This window comes from Bubalus kerabau, chromosome 2, assembly GCF_029407905.1.
Source record: "Bubalus kerabau isolate K-KA32 ecotype Philippines breed swamp buffalo chromosome 2, PCC_UOA_SB_1v2, whole genome shotgun sequence".
In the NCBI taxonomy this organism is placed as follows: Eukaryota; Metazoa; Chordata; class Mammalia; order Artiodactyla; family Bovidae; genus Bubalus; species Bubalus kerabau.
In genome coordinates, this window is record NC_073625.1 from 9196073 (window position 1) to 9215172 (window position 19100).

Here is a 19100-nt window from a genome sequence, read left to right on the forward strand (position 1 = left end):
TGCAAACCAGTCAATCTGAAAGAATATCAGTCCTGAATATTCATTGGAAGGACTAATGCTAAAGCTGAAACTCCAATACTTTGGCCACCTGATGTGAAGAAACAACTCTTTGGAAAAGACCCTGATGCTGGGAAAGATTGAAGGCGGGAGGAGAAGGGGATGATAGAGGACAAGATGGTTGGATGGCATCACCGACTCAATAGACATGAGCTTGAGCAAGCTCCTGGAGTTGGTGATGGACAGGCAAGCCTGGCATGCTGTAGTCCATGGGGTTGCAAAGTCAGACGCGACTGAGTGACTGAACTGAGGCCAAAGTCCACCTCTAATGGAATCTGAGCACAGATACTGTCTCTTAGAACAAGACTTCTATAAAGGGGAGTTTGCTGTGCTGTGTGTTGTGCTTAGTCACTCAGTCATGTCTTATCCTTTGTGACCCCATGGGCTGTAGCCCACCAGGCTCCTCTGTCCATGGGATTCTCCAGGCAACAAGACTAGAGTGGGTTGCCATGCCCTCCTCCAGGGGATGTTCCCAACCCAGGGATCGAACCCAGGTCTCCCTTGTTGCAGGCGGATCCTTTACTGTCTGAGCCACTAGGGAATCCTAAGAAAACTGGAGTGGGTAGCCTATCCCTTCTTCAGGGGGTCTCCCCAACCCAGGAAGTCTCCCACACGTCAGGTGGATTCTATACCAGCTGATCTACCAGGGAAGCCCCAGGGAGTTTACGAGTCACTATTAAGCCAAATGCCTTACTAATCAAGATGTAGTGAAGTAACTGTTAATGACCTTTCCTCTTACATCTCGTGCATTTATGTACACGGATACGAGTGCTAAGTACAGTATATGTAGCAGTGTTGTGGAATGCTGGGTCAGGGATGGATGCAAGGGGAACCGAGAAACCAGCCCTGCTCTCAGGGAACTGAGGAGCTGGGTGGGGTGGCAAGGGGAAGGGGAGGTAAGTATGAAGGTCAAACATGGCTTGAAGGCTCCAACTTCCTTTATGAGTTTGAAACAAGCAACAGAGCCTGCGCCACTTGACAAGTGTTGACTTATCCAGGAACCAAGGCCAAACGGAATATGGAAGGAACTTAAGTTGGAATATAGACTCTATTTTGTAAGCTGTTACTCTCTGCAAATGCACTTTATAAAAAAAAAACACACAACAGAGTCATCAGATGATCTAAGATTGTCATGATACTGTGATACTTTTCCCCTAATGAAACATTCCAATCTCTTATTTAACTGAATACATTTTGACTATTGGGGACTATTTCTTGGTTTGGAGCCCTGTTGCTAATATATCTTCATTTAAAAGATAAAGCTGTAAAAAACTGCTGAGTGTGACAAACCATATAAATGTCAGATGTTTGTTTAAAAATACTAAGCTGCACTGAACCAGGGGTTCTCCTAGTATTGTCTATCTGCCAAATTTAATACTGTATCATTTACACTTTACCAAATCACACCAAATATGACACAGAGACAATTTGTTTAAGAAAAGTTTTACTAATGTGTTAATATTTCAGCAAAGTTATTGCAACGGGTTGAAAAGGCAGACAGACACACTATTATAGGCTATTATAAAGTAACAAGTTATACAATTAAAATATTACACAGAACTATGGGATTTACTGAATAACTAACAGACTCATAAAAGAAATTAAATCTGAAAGGTTAAATCCAGTATTAGCACCTACAACATCTCTGAAAGTAAAACTTTTAACTGTTTCATTCTCTCCTAATACATATCTTATCCTTCTCCCAAAAACAGTGCTCTCAAACCCCGAAGGTGAAGGGTATGGGAAGTCCCAATGCTAAGAACATACAGCCAAAAAAAGAACTCCAAACAGTGACTCGGGACTTGACAGTTTTAGCAGGAAATCACTTATCTTACTGAACTTGAACCAATCATACATGTTTCTGTGCACGGAATACTGTATATGATAAAGTCTATGAATCATAAGGACTGCCAGCAGGGAGAGTTAAAAATTAGCAATATACAGTATTATTCCTATCAAATTTTTTTTTCTCTTAAGTTACATTTATAACAAAACTATAATTAAAATATTTATTACACTTGCTCATTACACATTCAGGGACACAGCAGGGACATTTGAGTTTGATGGTTTAGCATCCACTTTATTGTGCTTACTTATTTTTATAAGGAACAAGCGACACATACCACATCTTCCCAATGTTTGAGGTGATGCAGTAGTAACAGAATTCTAAAAAAAAAACCAAACCTGGAAAATGCATTAAATACTGCTTTAATTAGGAAATGGCTATAATAAAACAAGTAAAATAATACATTATTTTTCCAATGAGCTTCAGTTTGGGAAATTAAACAGCAGAAGTAGATCTTTAAGCTTTGAGTCACAGCAAAACTGGTAGTTCTCTGAAATCTGGGAGATGCGTTAGCAAAACCAGACACAGCCCACCCTTCACCAAAATCCTGGAGAAAAGCATTTCATGAATTCGGGGGAGTAAGACTGAACACTGGCTAGGGTACGGCCTGCTGAAGCCCAAGGAACGGTGAGGACCACCGGTGCTGGTGGCAGGCGAGAATAAACTGTGTTGGGCTGACCAACTGCATATGTTTTTAATGGCTTTGAATGAAAAAGTGAAACGCTTCACTGCATTTTCTTAGAAACTGATCAAAAGATTGCAGAGTCCTACACGATTTGGAGACACAAAGTGGATGCTGAGCGACTAGAGGTCACTCCAGGTGCGGAATTTTAGAAAGTCAGTCCTTGGAGTGAATGGCACCGTGGCTCTGGCAGCAGATACGAAGGAATGATGCTCTGGAGAGGAGGTAGGGGGACGCTCTGCAGTCGGCCGGTGGACAGGTGAGGGTCCCAGCTGGAGGTGGGATCTGCAGTTAGAGGGGGAAGCAAAGGTTTAGAAAGCGACACCGACTGACCTCCCAAGAGCAGCTGCTGTGACCTCCCTGCGTGTGGGCTACACTCCATTGACCCAGGCTCCGGCTACTGAGATGCCCGGATCTGTCTCATCTGCCGATGGGGGTCCATGGCTCGAGGGTCCAGAGATCCAAGCCTGAACGTTTGCATCTCAGACCAATCATGTCTTGAGAGGCAGGACAGCACAGGGGCACGCGGCCAATCCAGGCCTGGCTGCCTCCTGCCGACCTGCCCGTTTGGGGCCCTGGACAAGTAACTGAAATCCTCCGGGCCTCAGTCCCCTCGTCTGAAAAACAGGGACACCGCCACGGACCTCAGAGGGTGTTGTGAATGATGCGGGCACACAGGGGGCGCCCACAAGCGCTGGGTGTTTTTATTATCACTTATTTATCATGATAGATTAGTGCTACATTCTGTTTTTTAAGTAAAGAAGACAACCTTAATCTGAAGAGAGAAAACAACCATCAGTTTGTTGAGTAACAAAGGTATCAAAAAAATTCAAACTTTTTTAAGAGGAGCAAGATATAACACTCTTTTTTAAAAAATAAAGGCCACCTCCATGATTTGTATGCTCTTAAGTCATTAATTTTAATTCCCATGTAATGCTTTAAGCTGCAGACACCACGTATGCTTAAGAAAAACGACAGAACTGAATTCATTAGAGAGTTTTCCCCTCTCCTCTAAGACCTCAGCCCACACAGGATCCTGGGTCTGAGGAACACACAGCTCTGAAAACTAAATTACACTGAACGAAAATATTTGCATTCATGAAATTACCACAAGTTCCTAATGTAAATCTCATTTCAAAATTTCACTGTTGTTGAATATTGATAGATTCGTCTCTGGTGTGCAATTGCTCCAAATCCCGAGCCACCTCAGAAAAACAGTGTATTAAAGCAATAAGAGCTGCAAAGTGAGTCATGACAAATGGGTTGTGCCAAAGCAGCGCAGCTGCAGCTGATCAAACAAACGTATCCCAGCGGCCGTCACAAAACCCACACGTAGGGCTCCTGGCTGCTCGTCTGAGAAACACCAGTTTGCAAACCGCACGTGAGAAAGTGTGTGAACAGGTAACACCAAGTGCTCCAAAACAGCCTCAGTAAAGAATAAAACACATGGCAGAGGGTGTCATTGTTTAGGTCTGTGTCTTCTAAGACCTCGGAGGACACATTCCCTAGCGCTCAGAGAAGGCAGTTATGTATTAATAGCATTCAACAAATGGTACAGGGCAGACAAGATGTTATTTTTAAAAGGTACTGGAAAAGAAACGAAGGGGAAAAGCACTTAGAATAATGTGATGGACTCTCTCTTTCTCCACATCTCTGCTGCTGCATGTACTTACAGGAAGTATGGTGAAAAGACAAGGCTTTATGGTCAATCAGACTCGGGTTCGTAACCGGGACTCATTAGCTGTGTGACCTGGAGATCATCACTTAATCTCTTCCTATCTTGGTTTGCTTATCTGTTAAGTGGGGGAAATACTGGGCAGGATTCTCGTGAGAAGTGGAAACACCGTCTGTGTAACACCTAGCACACAGCCCTGCCCTCAGAACAGCAGTGAGCATCATTACTGCTGCCCTGCGGAGGAGGCTGGCTGCTCTGGCTGAATCTGTTTCTGCGCGGCCTCCTGTGAGTCAGGGACAGCTGCCTGCGGACGCGGTCAGGAAAGCTCCGCGGTAGAATTACTACCGGGAGGCAGAGCGCAGGACGGAAACGTGCAGAAATCCACCATTTGTTTGGTCACTTAGAAGGCACGGTGGCTTCCAGGTGATTCTTCCCGCACATTCCCACCAGCATTCATCAATTCGTTGCTCAGTTGTTCAACATCATTATATGGATATGTGAGAACATGAACATTCTAAAGAGAATGAACATTTATGGTTCTACCCACTGGAGGTAAGGTTTCTTCTAAAGGGCTATGAAGCCACTCAAATACAGGAAATATTTAGAATCTCCCTATTCTGAAATGTTTCTTTGGTTATTATTTGTCATGGGTTTAATGACAGGGAAATCTGTCAGGGAAATCTCTGATCTGATTTTTATGTGTAAGACCCATCTATTAAAATGTCCAGATAGTTTTGAAATATTAAAATAAGACCTCCCCCAAACCCCCCAAAGTAATAACAAAACCAGCCTGAAAACAACAAAGGGGGAAGAAAAAAAATCAGGATTAAACTATCACTTGGGTTAACAGAATTTGGGTTAATGACACATTTTAAATATCAAGTCAGTACAAAGAGTATGCCAGTATTTATGATGCGGGCGAGAAAATTTATGCATCCTACAAAATTACAAAAATGGCACATAAATCATACAATTTCATATTTACCTTTAATTCTATGGTTTATCTTCCACTGCTCATGCCTCTGTCTTCATAAATGGTAATTTCAATCTAAACAGCATGGCTGTTAAGAAAACACACTGGACTAGTGCACTGGGACGACCCAGAGGGATGGTATGGGGAGGGAGGAGGGAGGAGGGTTCAGGATGGGGAACACATGTATACCTGTGGCGGATTCATTTTGATATTTGGCAAAACTAATACAATTATGTAAAGTTTAAAAATAAAATAAAATTAAAAAAAAAAAGAAAACACACTGGAGAACAGAACACAGAAAAAGGGACTACAGAGAGAAGATGGGTGTGATCTGTGCGGACTTGTCTTTACTTAACTTAAAAAAAAAGTTGTTTTGGCTGCACCTCATGGCGTGTGGGACATCTTAGTTCCCTACGTGAGACTGAACCTGCAACCGCCGACTGGAGGCCGGAGTCTTAACTGTTGGACCGCTAGGAAAGTCCCCCTTGTCTTTCCTTATTTTACATTACCATTTAAGTAATTTTAAATGATTATTTAAGTAATTAAAATAATTATTATTTGCTTTACTTGTCTCAAAACATTAAAAATTTCTCCTGCTTAAGTTAAACACTGTGTTTTCCACACCTTGCTGAAAAATTCAACAAATGTAATTGCTTGTGGTATACCACAGAGTTCCTCTCCAAACATTATTTACTTTTTAAAAGAAGAAAAGAATCTGAAAAAGGATACTTTATTGCAGAACTAAGGGGGGCTCTTAACTGAGCATCCATAGTGAGGTAATGACGTCAGGGGTGCAAAGCACCCTGAAATTGTATGCAAACTTTATTTTATGAGAGAGCTCACGACCTCTAAAAGTTTAAGAAACACCGATACAAGTATAATAAAGCCGTTGAAATGATTATCAGCCGGAAGGCCTGGGATTATCTGACCTAGGTTTTAAAAAAATTTTATTTTACCCAGTTATTTATTTTACTTGTTATCAAGCTAAATTAGTTTTTTTTTTTGCAATTTTATTTACCAAATTACCAAAATAAACTTCATGATTTTCAAAGTCAACTGCCTCTAAAATATGCAGTTATGTCAAAGGTAATGAAATGATACATCTGGCAGCTGTAACTGATTTCAACTCGTCAGATGAACCCGTGGAGCTGCGATTTATTTGGACGACGAGCTCTCCGCGCACTGAGTTCATGCATTTCAAAGGGGCCTTTGGTGCAGCCTCTGCAGCTGAGAAGCATGACTCACCCCACTCCCATTATTACTACAAGATGCTGCACAGCCACCAAGACAATGGCAGCCCCAACACTAAATGCTCCAGAGCCCAGCACGACGCCCGGGAAGGAGCTGTGCTGGAGGGAGAGTGTGCCTTCCAGCAGCAGAGCCCACGGCAGGTTCGGGAACTGAGGGAAATCCTCTCTTGCCCGGGCTGACGGGGCCGTCAAATACTTAGACCTTATGATCTGGACTGAAAAGATACAACTCGCAGTCCTCTCTCGATGGGATCTGTCAGGAGGAGGCCTTGGGGGGCGTAGATCTTCTCATTCTGCTCTTGAATGTATTTGGAGACTTTCTTCAGGACCTGACCAAAGAGAAACAACACAGCTCTCTTACCAACTTCATCAGATTTTCCTTTTGAGTATTCAGCTGAACTGCAAAATATTCAGGCAGAAGAATTAGTTTTCAAAGCAAGAAATAGGTGTTCACGTGGAGGGACAGCTCTGACTCCGTGGCTCATGCCCTGAGTCCCCAACACCCGCCCCCCCAACCCCAGTTCTGAACACGTCCATACAGCCTAAGTCCAAACAGAGATGCAGCCAGATGGCGGCACGGGAGCCACGCCCCTTCCCTCCGTCCTAGATATGGAGAAATTTGGAGGTGACCATACACACACGTTACGTGCCTTCCCTTTCCCTACTCAGGAAATGTGTGACATGTGACCTCCTCTAATACCAGGGACAGCTTCTGGCTTTCTCCTGGACACTTAAGAGATGCTTCTTGGGACTTCTCTGCAGTCCAGTGGTCAGGACCCTCGGGTCACTGCTGAGGGCCCATTTGCATGCCTGATCGGGGAACTAAGATCCTACAAACTGTAAGCCATGCCCCCCACCCTCCCCTCCAAAAAAGAAAGAAAGAACTGCTTTCTCTGCTGTACGTTTTCATCAATTTAAAGTCATAATACAAAGCAGGCCTATAACAAAGGGAGTCCAGTGCATTCAAAACTGAGAAATCTGTGTCCTTCATCAGGCATGTTTGTGCTGGCTGCCATGGAGGTCTGGTGACCAGTGCTCTACATCATCTCCTGGCCTGCATGGGAGGCTGCTCTGAAGCCTGCTCTTGTGTCCTAGATGGGAACCTCGATTTATAAGTTTAGTATTAAGGTTGTAAAAGTCAAAGCAAACGTAGACAAAAACCAGATAGGATAAAAAGGAACTTCTGGAAATTGCCAAATCTTAAGCTTTAATAAGGGCAATTCTGAGACAGATAACCTAGAAGAAAATAAATCTTAATAGCGATACACAAAATCAAAGAGTCACATGTTTTATTTCAGATTCAAGGTCATTATAATCCTTTGCTGGCTCTAATCTTCAAAGAGGCTTTGATCCAATTCTTTAATTACTGTATGTTTCCTTAAATTCACACTACCAGAATATGATAAGGTCTCAGATAAATGTGATCACAACATAAAGGGAAAAAAAGAACTGTATGAAAATAAAGCTGGAAATGAAGAAATTTAAGTGTGGGTCTATAATGTACCAGAACAAACCAACATATTAGAATGATAAAATGTAGCTGCTTTGGTATAAACTGATTTAGAATTTAAAACTCTATGCTGCTTGTATAATGGATTTTCTCATTGAAGGACAATAAACAGTCTATTTAGGTTACATCTCTGGGGGATAATACAATCTCATGTTGTACGTTTTTTTTAAAGGAGCATGATATTATTAAAAGAGCCATCTGCAGGGTTATGAAGTAATGTAAGAATACTATTTCTAAAGAAAAGACTTTTTCACCTAATTACCTAAAGTACATATGTCATTCTTCTATTTTCAACTCTCAAAGAATTTGAGCAGTGCCTGGTCTTAATGAGCAAAAAAAAAAAAAATCTCAGTCACTCTCTTTCCACCAGGATTTGTCAATCATGCTGCTGCTGCTGCTGCTGCTAAGTCACTTCAGTGTGTCCGACTCTGTGCAACCCCACAGGCGGCAGCCCACCAGGCTCCCCCATCCCTGGGATTCTCCAGGCAAGAACACTGTCAATCATGCTAAAAAGAGGGGAAGCAAGTCACCCACGAAGGTGCCCAATTCAGGATTCTCCCTCTTCTCTCCAATTTCCTTCTGTGCTCACCTGCCAGAGCTGGAAACCGGAGAGCCAGGCTCCTCTCGGCCCGTCCATTTCCACCGGGTGGACACCGAGAAACCCGCCTGCATGGCTGATTTCAAAGAAAGGATTCCTTCACACAGCTCTCCTCCCCTCCTCGAGTGCAGGTTATTAGCAAAGACACAGCCATCCTTTATTCAATTCAAGCAGAACTCTGTCGTGCAAGGCTTTTGTTTAAACTTTGATAACACTCATGGACATTTGGGTTTCAGTTCAGAAAGAAGACAGCCAGCTTTCCTTGGGTGCCAGCTGCAAGTCCTCCCACAGCGCTGCAGTGAGGCAGGACTGTGCTAACCCAGACGCGTTGCTAGCAACAGGCAGCTCACGGGCGTGAGTGAACTTGCGCCTCTCCTGACAGGACAGAGCGACGTTCCCAGCCTCCAGGGACTCTGTGTTGACATTTTATTCACACTTCACTATTTTTAGTAAATCGTTGTTAAAACAAAGTATAATACCGAACAAAATTATCTCTGTTATCCTCAAACCTGCAATAAAAACCTCAGTTTGTATAGTATTTACAAAGCTAAACACTTAGACCTCAGGAAAGGCTATTGTCCTCTTTGAGAATAAGCCTCTCAAAGCCCTTGAGGAAAGATAACCGAAGTGGGGTTGAGTGAGAGGCCCAGGGGCTTAGCGTTTCCAGAAAGATCTGAGTTCCTCTGACTGTGCTCCTTTCACGTCACAGCCCATGGGCAGCAGGGACGTCTCTGGTGGACGAACACAGCAACTGCCCCTGAAAGAAGAACGTTCCACAGGCCCATTTGTTCCCTGATTATAATGGGCAGCAATGGACAGGAATAACACTGAAGCCTTTATCTTCATTGTAAATCAATAAATAGCACATTATAGAAAAAAAAAAAAGCATGATTGTTCTAGTGGGCTTTAAAAGGCCGATTTACAATCTCAAAAAATTTAACCCACGTGACAAGGCGTCAGTGTCATTATACTTGGCTTACTGTTTGTAGACTGGAAGTTCTAGTGTTCAAAACGATCAAGATTAAATGACTCAATTTTGTCCCTTCATAAAGTAGAAAATAATAGCACAGGAATTCCTAAGGGGCAAACTGGAGAGACGGAGTGGCTGAGTGCTCTAACATTTTTATCATCTTATCAAAAATACAAATACACATTTACAATGTTTTCTTTTAAAAGTACATGGAGATTATATCCTTATTATGACCATTCCAGTTATGTACTTTGCATGATCTAGTTAATTCATGTCCACATTTCTTATATAAAATCACGTATTTATAAAATGTGCCATAAATTTGGGTTTCTTGACTAATTTTATTGGGTCTTTATTTGCTTTATAATACTTACTCAGTAAAAGAGACTTTAATTAGACTTGTAAAGTAATACCTTATATGTTACTTATGAACTCAAGTCCATTATTTTCTGTTGAGAAATGCCTTCCAAAATTAATAATCAAAATAATCAAATAATAATCAAAAAATATTTTAATTAAGAGTTGCTAAATGTTTTAGTAGATAAAGAAACTAGCAGCTGCTAAAAAAAGATTACTTATACACTTATACACTTGAGGTAAAAAAAAAAACCTGTACATGTAAGTGCACACATATCTGATTAAAACATATATACACACACACTAACTTGGTTTTTAAGCACCTGCCATATGTAAGGCAATTTATTAATTCAAAGATCCATTATATTTCTTTTTTGGATTTACCTTTTTTGTTTTTTTTAAACAATGCTGTGTTAATTACTGCTATACAGCAAAGTGATTCAGTTATACATGTACATAACGTTCTCTTTCATATTCTGTTTCATGATGGTTTCTTTCCTATGTCTCCTAGTCTGCATCTGCTAACACCCACCCCTACTCCTTGGTAACCATCAGTCTAAGACCTGCTTACAATTGAGAACTCAGATTTGGAGAGATGAACTTGTCTATGACTCAAAACTAGGAAATGACCTGGCTGGCACCCAATGATCAGTCTCTTTATAACTGATGCCAGAAGCAGGTATCTGTATCTATTTTAGCAAAGGCACATGAAAAAATAAGTTAATTAAAATTTCATCAACAAATTTAAAAACTACAGTGAAATAACAATTCAAGCATGTAATATTCCATGAGGCATGAATAAAACACTCTGGAGGAAGTATTTCTGCCTTAAATTGGCAATATTACATGTCTTTGACGGCCACGTGGCATGAGTGTTTTACCTGCACGAGCCCAGCCCTCCCCGCCCACCCCCTCCCGTGGTCAGTGGCTCCCCAGCGCACCCGGCTCCTCCTCCACCACCTTGTCCCTTGAATCCGCTCACCTCCTGCCGTCCCTGCCGCTCCCTCCCTGCCCAGGCTCTTCTCTCCTGCCTGGACTTCTACGAAGCGTCTTACTTGCACTTTTATACCTTTCTTCCCCAGAGCCAAGAAATCTGTTTAAAATGAAAATCGGATCCTACCACCCTCCTGCTTGAAAAGCTTCAGTGATCCTTCCCTGCGTGGAAATAAAATCTAAGCCTCTCTCCAGGGAGAACACATTCCACGGTGCAGGACACAGGTCCCCTCACCTCCCCCATCACCTCCGCCCTCCCCTGCTCTGCACAGGGGACCCACGCTCTGCGTGTCCTCCTCCGTCCTCCTTAAAGGCCCCAGGCTCCCCATCCTTCACGTGGCAGCTGAATGTTAGCACTGCAGAGGCCCTTTCTGACCCCCCATCTAAATTAGTCTCTCCAGTTATGTTCTATCCTAGGGAAGCTTGGTTTTTTCTAAGGCATTTATCACAACTTACAATTCTGTGGGTTTTGTTTTCTTAGTATCAGTTTTTACCAGACTTATAAACTCCACAACGTCAGTAACCATGTCTGCCCATTCAGTTATATCCTCTGCACAGTGCTTAGCACATAGTAGATGTTCAATAAATATTAATCGAATGGATCCCGTGTCCCTTCATTCACCAAATGTATCACTAAAGAGGAGCTGCTAAGACAAAACAGACTGAAAGCGGATACGGATCCTTTGTGACTTCTGATGTCGAACGTTAAGCAGGAAAGAAAGTATGTGACACGGAGAAGGACATAAACTGCCTGTGTAGCTCTTTAAATGCTCACCAGGGGATTCACACCAGGATGGTAAGGAAGAACATAGTGGCATGTTCAGCCAACAGCTCAAAAAGCTGGAGCCGCATGTATCCGCTCTCCACCACATGGAGTACAAGACAGCCACCGGGAGACTTCAGCGGAGAGGGTGTGACACTAAACTCCTTAGAGCCTTCCCTTTCTAAACACGTCAGAACAGAATGATCCTCTAGGGGTGTACTGTGATTAATGAACATCCATTCATTGAACACACGAGTGCCTCCTACGCCCAAGGCCTCGTGCTAGGCATCAAGAGGGATACTCTGTCCTTGATCGCAAGAAAAACATACTTGATGGGCAAGTAAGACAGGAATATAAATGCTACATTCCTCAGCAGAGACTGCTTAAGTACCAGAAAACAGATTCCAGTAACGTGCTGTGGGGACAGAGAGGAGAGAAGGAATCCAATCAGAAGAGAGGGTGAAAAGTCAGCTGAGAGCAGGACTGAGGGACTGAGGCAATTCGGACATGGGAAGGGCATCTCTGGTGGAGGAAGTCTTCTCAGAGGGCGCACCTGGCTGAAAGATAAAGTGAGGACGGGGGGGAGACAGGCCTGGGAGAGGCGAGCTGGGGGAGGGCTTGAGAAGGCCCCTCATGCTGCAGGAGAGGCACGGCTGTGTTTCACGACACAATAGCTGTTGGAAATGGAAGAGAAAGGCAGGAAAGAGGCTCTGTGGCTGTGGTGTTGGTCTAGGAGAAACGTCACAAGGGCATAAATCAGGGGGTGGCCGAGGGTGTCATAAAGTTAATGAATGGGGAAATGGAAGACAGCTCGGTCTGACTACTGGTACAATTTCCCTCTTCTCGACCCCCTGAAGATGCTGGGCAAAAAAGACAGGGTGCCACTGAACCAAGTGGGGAGGTGAGGCTTGACTTTCGGACCCCTGAGTTGAAAAGCCAGCAGCTCTGGGTCCAGCAGACAGTTCAAAGGGGAGACAAGCACTCAGGTGGGAGGAAGAGATGGAGGGTACACATTTGGGGAAATAAAAACTCAGCACTCTTCTATGTGTCTGGTCATAGAGGCAACAATAAAATCTGAATTATTATTATTATAAAAGGCCCTTTAAATTTTATATCAAGTGTCACCATGTAAACATAACCTGTAACAAACCCACATTTTTTTTTTTTTAATGATTGTAAGAGATTGGGAAAACATGGGTAGGCTTACCTTCTCATAATGAGTTTCCATGCACAAGAAGATGGTGTACGCTGTTAGACAAGCCAGGCAGCCTTCCAGATACGACTGGCCCCCAAGCTTCTCGGCCTCGGCATAAAGGTTATTTAGGGTCCGAACTGTTTCTTCAAATTGCTGCCGATCAATCTGTACCGAGAAAATAATTTTAAAATAAGTTTTGAAAAAAAAAAAAAAAAAAAAAAGATGAACACGTCACTCCTGCCTGCGATCCCTAAATAGGTCACTGTCTTGTCAATATTTTTATCTGTCGGCAAACAAATTTTCAGGTGATTAAATCTGGATCTAAGTTGCTGAAACTGGTTAGTGTTTGTTTAGTTTCATCTTTCTTTTGGACACTGTGTTATGTCCAAGCTGAAAAGGGTGTCTCCCGATCCTCTGTGCTGAATCACAAGTAAGTTAATTAAATAACACAGTCCTTCCGGCCCTCCATTCTCCCACACTCCCATTTACAGAGCTCATACTTTCGGGTATCACCACAGGCAGGCCTTGGAGAAAGATGAATAAGACACTGACTTGTCCTCACGGCATTTAGAGTCATGAGTGTAACAGACACGTAACAGTGAAAACACAAGCAGCCAACAGGACACTGCAACTGAGGCGTGCGTGAGAAACGAGCGGCACCCGAGGAGGCGCGGCACGCTCCCTTACCGGAAAGGGCAGGCGATCTTAAACCGTGGTCCCTAAATGCTGGCATCGACTGAGGCCAAAAAGGGGAGGAAGGACACTGTCAGCAGATCAAAAGGGGCAAACTCTGTATGCTTTCCCATCTCTTTTACAGTAACCACTTGGTTCACACTGGACGAGGCAAAATCTCCCACTACCGCGGGGCTCTTCTCACCAAGCACACCTATGACCTTTTTTCTAGTCAGTGACGCCATGACCTCACACATGTGCTAACACGACCGTGGTATCTTCTTTTCTCCAATGACCCGCTTTCACTTTCTTCTTCCAGTTTCCCTTTCCTTCCTTCTTTTAACAGCACTTTGTCAGTTTCAAATCTCCATGGGAATTTCAGGGCCCAAGGTAGAGCATTTCACCCAATTCTATCATTCTCAGCAGGTAACAAAGCCCAACTTACTTGTCCTTATCCTCAGCCTGCTCTCAGACAGTATCCCCCTCATTCCTAAAACGAATACCCACTTACATATTAATTCTTTCCTTTATGAAGGCTTTACACAGAAACAGAAGCAGAAAGAAACTCCAAGAACCTTAATATACACTTAGAGACAGAACATTTCCAAATTTCCAAAACATTTCCAAAATTATGCTCCAAGAACATAATTCTTTGTTAACAGATTATCAACCTTAAGCTATCAGAAAACCTTTAGGTAAGAGGCAGCTGCTTTGTCCTTCATGTGGAAAATGGTGAAGATTCAGTGAGCCAAACACATGAAAACCTTAAAGTGGTGGTGACTCAACCTGCCTTTCAAAAGGAGCTACTTTCAATTTCCCAGAACAGGAGTGTTTCTGATGGGGGCTGGGTGAGTGGGGACAGAGCTGGGAGCCAGGGCCGCCACTTGAAGACGTGCTGTGTCACTAACGGTCACCTGGGCAACCTGTCACCATTCCCAGAACACAGACTGAGAGGAGACCTGCTCAGTGAACAAGTGTTGATGGTAAATTGTTATCTCCACCTGGTTCTGCCAAAGTTAATGTCTTCTGTTTGTTCATCAGTAAAACCATGAAAGTCCAAACAATTTCAAACACTCGCACTTGATTTATCTACAATGTTATGATCTGAGAAAGAAACTTCTCTGAATTATTTATGTTTCTTTGGATAGAATGATTAAAAACTAGGCGATCCAACCCAGAAACTTTTTTTTTTTAAGCCACACCAGGTGGTCTGTGTGATCTCAGTTTCCAGACCAGGGACTGAACCTGCGTCCCCTGCCTTGGAAGCGCTGAGTCTTAAGCACCAGACTGCCAGGAAGTCCCCAACCCAGAAACATTTGATTTCTTTCCGATTTGGAATTACAGATCCCACCAGAAACACTAATTCTTAAAAGTTATTCCACGACTGTAATGCTTTACAGGATGGAAGCAAATCATAAACCATTTAAAAATTTTTTTAAAAAACCCAAGGTGAAGATTTAAAAAAAAAAAAAAGTTTAATTGGAAAAAAAAAAAAGATGGGAGTTCCTTGGCAGTCCAGTGGTTAGGTTTGGCACTTTCAGTGCCGAGGGCCCCAGTTCAATCCCGGGTCAGGGAACTAAGATCCTGCATGCTGTGCAGCGTGGCCAAAAAAAAAATGGTTAAAAAAAAAAGTTAAGAGCTTCTTGGAAAGATTTAAAAAAAAAGCATGACAGGCAGCAGTAAAGGCGAGGACACACAAAACGAAGGGCCCTGCAGGGCGACCGCCGGCCTTGCGCTCACGCCCCGCAGGCTCCATGAGGCACGGCCGTCAGCACACCCCTCTGGGTGCCTGGACACCGACACAGCAGCTACACTGACATCTGGAGGCTTGTCAAGTCAGAGCTGCTTGGACCAATCAACAGTGGATGTCTGAATGGAAATAGGAGTTGGGCTCATCTGCCAGGATTTCTGTTTCATGTTGAACTACCTGCCGAAAGCATCAGGCTGAAGCTTGTCAAAGGTAACGAGTCAAAGGTAATTTCTACTGACCGGCTATAGAGACATAGTTTTAAAGGGATGCAGGGAACAAATGCCTCAATTATAGCTCACTCACTTCTCTTTCTGCCCACACCAAGGGTTCCTAAGATGTCTGCATGCTGGCTAAAGTTAAGAATCGAGCTTTAAAGAAATGTCCTGGCGACAAAATGCTTACACATCAAAGTATTATGTTCTCAGAGGCAGTGAGAAAGTAAACTTGTTAACACACAGAACTTGTTCTTACTCCCAAATTAAAGGGTACAAATGTGTGTGTGTTTAATGCTTTAAAGTCATACAAAACAGCTGGATGTTTATTTCTCCCTCTATTACATTGCCAAGTACGACATTCTCACAAAGGGAAACTCAGCCTCAGTGGCACTGCAATCAGTACAATTTCTAGGTTAAGCAGCAGAGAAACAAAGAAAGAAACCTTTCAATTTTCCATCAAACAAAGCAAGGAAAATTTAAACCTGTAATTTAAATTTAATCTCAACACACTTTAAAAAAAAAAAAAAATCAAAGCTTTCCCAAACAGTTTCAAGTATAAGCTAGTGTTTTTAACCCAAACATTTAAAAAGGAAAAAAAAAAAATTTCAAGGGTAGCTCAGCTGATAAAGAATCTGTCTGTAATGCAGGAGATCTCGGTTCAATTCCTGGATTGGGAAGATCCCCTGGAGAAGGGATAGGCTACCCACTGCAGTAGTCTTGGAATTCCCTAGTGGCTCAGATGGTAATCTGTCTGCAAAGTGGGACACCTGGGTTCGATCCCTGGGTTGGGAAGAGTCTCTGGAGAAGGAAATGGTAACCCACTCCAGTTTTCTTGCCTGGAGAATCCCCGTGGACAGAGGAGCCTGGCGGGCTATAGTCCATGGGGTCGCAAAGAGTCTGACTGAGCAACTAAGCGCACACACACACAGTACTCAGAACCACAAGTGGTGCTGGGCTACACGAAGTCAGAGAAACGAAGGGACTCCAGAATTTGGCAAGAGCAACTTCCTATAGCCATCCATGGAGTACTGTCACTGCACCGTTTCTGTATTCAGACCATAAAATAAAGGTTCCACCACACACAGAGTTGAAGGCTCATGTCTGATTCTGCATAAATAGACTTGGCTCAATTATGAGCTGGAAGTTTGACTTTTAAATCCTTTAAACAAAGCATCAAGTGACATCCAAATAAGTGTGGGGCAAAAGAGTTGTTTACATTCTGATCTGAAAGCACATAAACAGTATTAAGTCAGAGTTTCCCTAAGAGACTTAAAAGTGAAACATTTGATCTATATCATATAAGTACTAAAAAAGCCTGTTAACTATAATGCTAAATTATTTTAAAAACCACATTCAGTAGCTCTAGCCAACAGGCAACTTGCTCAATTTCTATCTTCTCAAACCACCATGGAGGTGTCCAGCTAGTGTCAGGCTGAGTTATCTCATAACGTGGCAACACCAAACTGCAACAATTACAGGACATTTCACAAACAAACTAATCTACAAATCATCTTTATAAGGTGTGCTGGGTCCTTAATTTGCATTTAAAGAAACATACTTGGGCCACTAACCTGCTGAGGATTCTAAATCAAGCCAAAGCACACAGTCATTGATCTTTGTTGATTTTCCCACCTTGGCAATCAGGTAGAACGACCTACCCCGCCACAAGCTAATTTTAAATGACTGCTGCACTCCAGTACATACTCATCGACACCTACCTACTCCATGGCCAGCACTTCACAGCTCCACACCCATGCCCAATCACCCCTGACTCCCTCACCCTCTTGTCAAAGTGAAAAGAACCACAAAACCTGCTCCCATCTAACCAGAAGCCGATCTCTGAGCAGGAAACAGGTTCACCTTACAAACCTCAAGACCAAACAGTCTGTCTTTGGGAGTATGAACACACCTAGGCACAAGAAAACACATACATAGTCTCACTTCGCTGCACCTTTACAGTAAGATCCAATGACCATTATTATTCTTTTTATTAAGTCTGAAGAAAGGAGAAACACCGCTTCCCGCGCGCAAGACCGCCCAGAGGGCACACATTCTGATGACAGTTCTGGCCCACAGGCCAACAAAAGTCGGCTCCCAGCGATAATCAGCATAAGGAACCAGTTGAGGGCCTCGTTCTGAGATATTTCCCTGTCCAGACCCATGCACTACTCTGTCTGCGCTGCCCAGCACAGCACCGAATAATAAACCAGCACAAGCGGCCGGACGCTCGTCACTCGAATGATGGTGATCTTTGCGTGGTGAGGTTGGAGAATGCAGCTTACACAACATACCGAGGTGGGTGGCCTGGAGGGTCAGGAATCAAGTGCCTCATCACTGTGGTCACTAACCCGGGGTGGGGTGGGGTGGGGAGGACGGCAGCGTACCGATTCTGGCCCTGGCCATCATCAGGTCATCCGGCCCGGCGACTTGGCCTCATTCCTCCTGCTCCCGACGCCGGGTCTTGCTTACCAGACTCCTCCTGGCACAGCCCTGGCCCAGGCCCCTGCTGTGCCCGGCCCCTCCCAGACCCGCACTCCGCCGCCGCCCCGGCCGAGCGCAGGTGCGGGGAGCCCGGCTGCGTACCCGGTTCTCCAGCTCCGCGGGGAACTTGGTCTGGAACTGGCAGCGGGTGCCACTGCTGTAGTCTCGCTGAATGAAGACCTTCCCGGACACAGGCGCCTGCTGCGGCCTCATGGCGAGGACAGGACGGGCCGCGCTGCGGGTTCGGGGGACACCAACCACGGTCATACCCCCGGCCTGGACCCAGGACTCCGGCCCGCCAGCCCCGCAGACCCGCCCAGCGCCCAGGGCGGCCCAAGGCCTCCCGGCCCCACTCCCCTTCACCCATGCTGGCACCACGGCCCTTCAGCTCCCTCCCCGGCCCAGGCCCCGCGCCCCCCCACAGCCCGGTTCGGCCCGGGAAACACGAACCCGCCTCCTCTGCCCTCCAGCTGCTGTCGCAACGCCTACGCCTCCACTTACGTCCTGCCGCAAAAGGCCTCTTTTCCCCCCCCCCAACACCTCCCCGCCCCTCTGCTCGAACACCTACCTCAAGTCTAGGGCCCACCCTCTCCTCCGGCCGTAAAGCGATCCTGTTGAGACTGCGCGCTACCGTGCGGGGACGCGCTGTGGGCGGGGCCCATGAGGACTCCGATCCCCGCCCTGCCCGTAGGAGTCCGGCTGGAAGGAAGAGGCAGGGCGGGGCTGCGGGGCGGGTCCGGGGGCGGGTCCTCAGACCCGGGAGGCGGAACTGCGGGCTCTGGGGGCGGGGCCGCAGGATCCGCTGGGCCTGGCTGCCGGGAAAACCTTGCAGACTGAGCTCATCAGAGGGTACTTGGCTAGGCTGGGGATTTCTGTCCTGTGTCATTTCCCTGCTGTGTCATTTCCTCATTCGTCGTGCGGACAGAGTTTCTAATCACTGACCGAAAGGTTTTATTTTCACTTTTGATTGGAACTCTCAGTTTACACGTGAGAAACCACTCCACCGTACAAAACAAACTGCTCACACGCATCCCCTCCTCCAGCTTTCCTGGAGGTGTTGTATTTTCCTTCCACCCCAAAGATTTTCATCTAGCACCCCAGCCTCTGCCCCTC

At 44.7% G+C, this 19100-nt stretch overlaps 1 protein-coding gene across 3 annotated transcripts; it reads right to left on the minus strand.

The window, feature by feature from the left end:
• Positions 1-1484: 1484 nt before the first annotated feature.
• Positions 1485-18691, minus strand: GOLGA7 (golgin A7). Of its 3 annotated transcripts, none has more exons than XM_055567018.1 (6): positions 18556-18691; positions 18090-18222; positions 12882-13034; positions 6711-6812; positions 5246-5313; positions 1485-2870 (listed from the first exon to the last, which is right to left on the minus strand). In XM_055567018.1, exons 2-5 carry the CDS (start codon positions 18198-18200, stop codon positions 5275-5277), a joined length of 405 nt encoding a protein of 134 aa, XP_055422993.1. In that variant the 5' UTR covers positions 18201-18222; positions 18556-18691; the 3' UTR covers positions 1485-2870; positions 5246-5274. The 3 variants fall into 3 exon arrangements, with proteins under 3 accessions (XP_055422993.1, XP_055422991.1, XP_055422992.1); XM_055567016.1 differs by having other exon boundaries at positions 5246-5308; positions 18556-18688; XM_055567017.1 differs by having other exon boundaries at positions 5246-5308; positions 18438-18564.
• Positions 18692-19100: the final 409 nt, after the last annotated feature.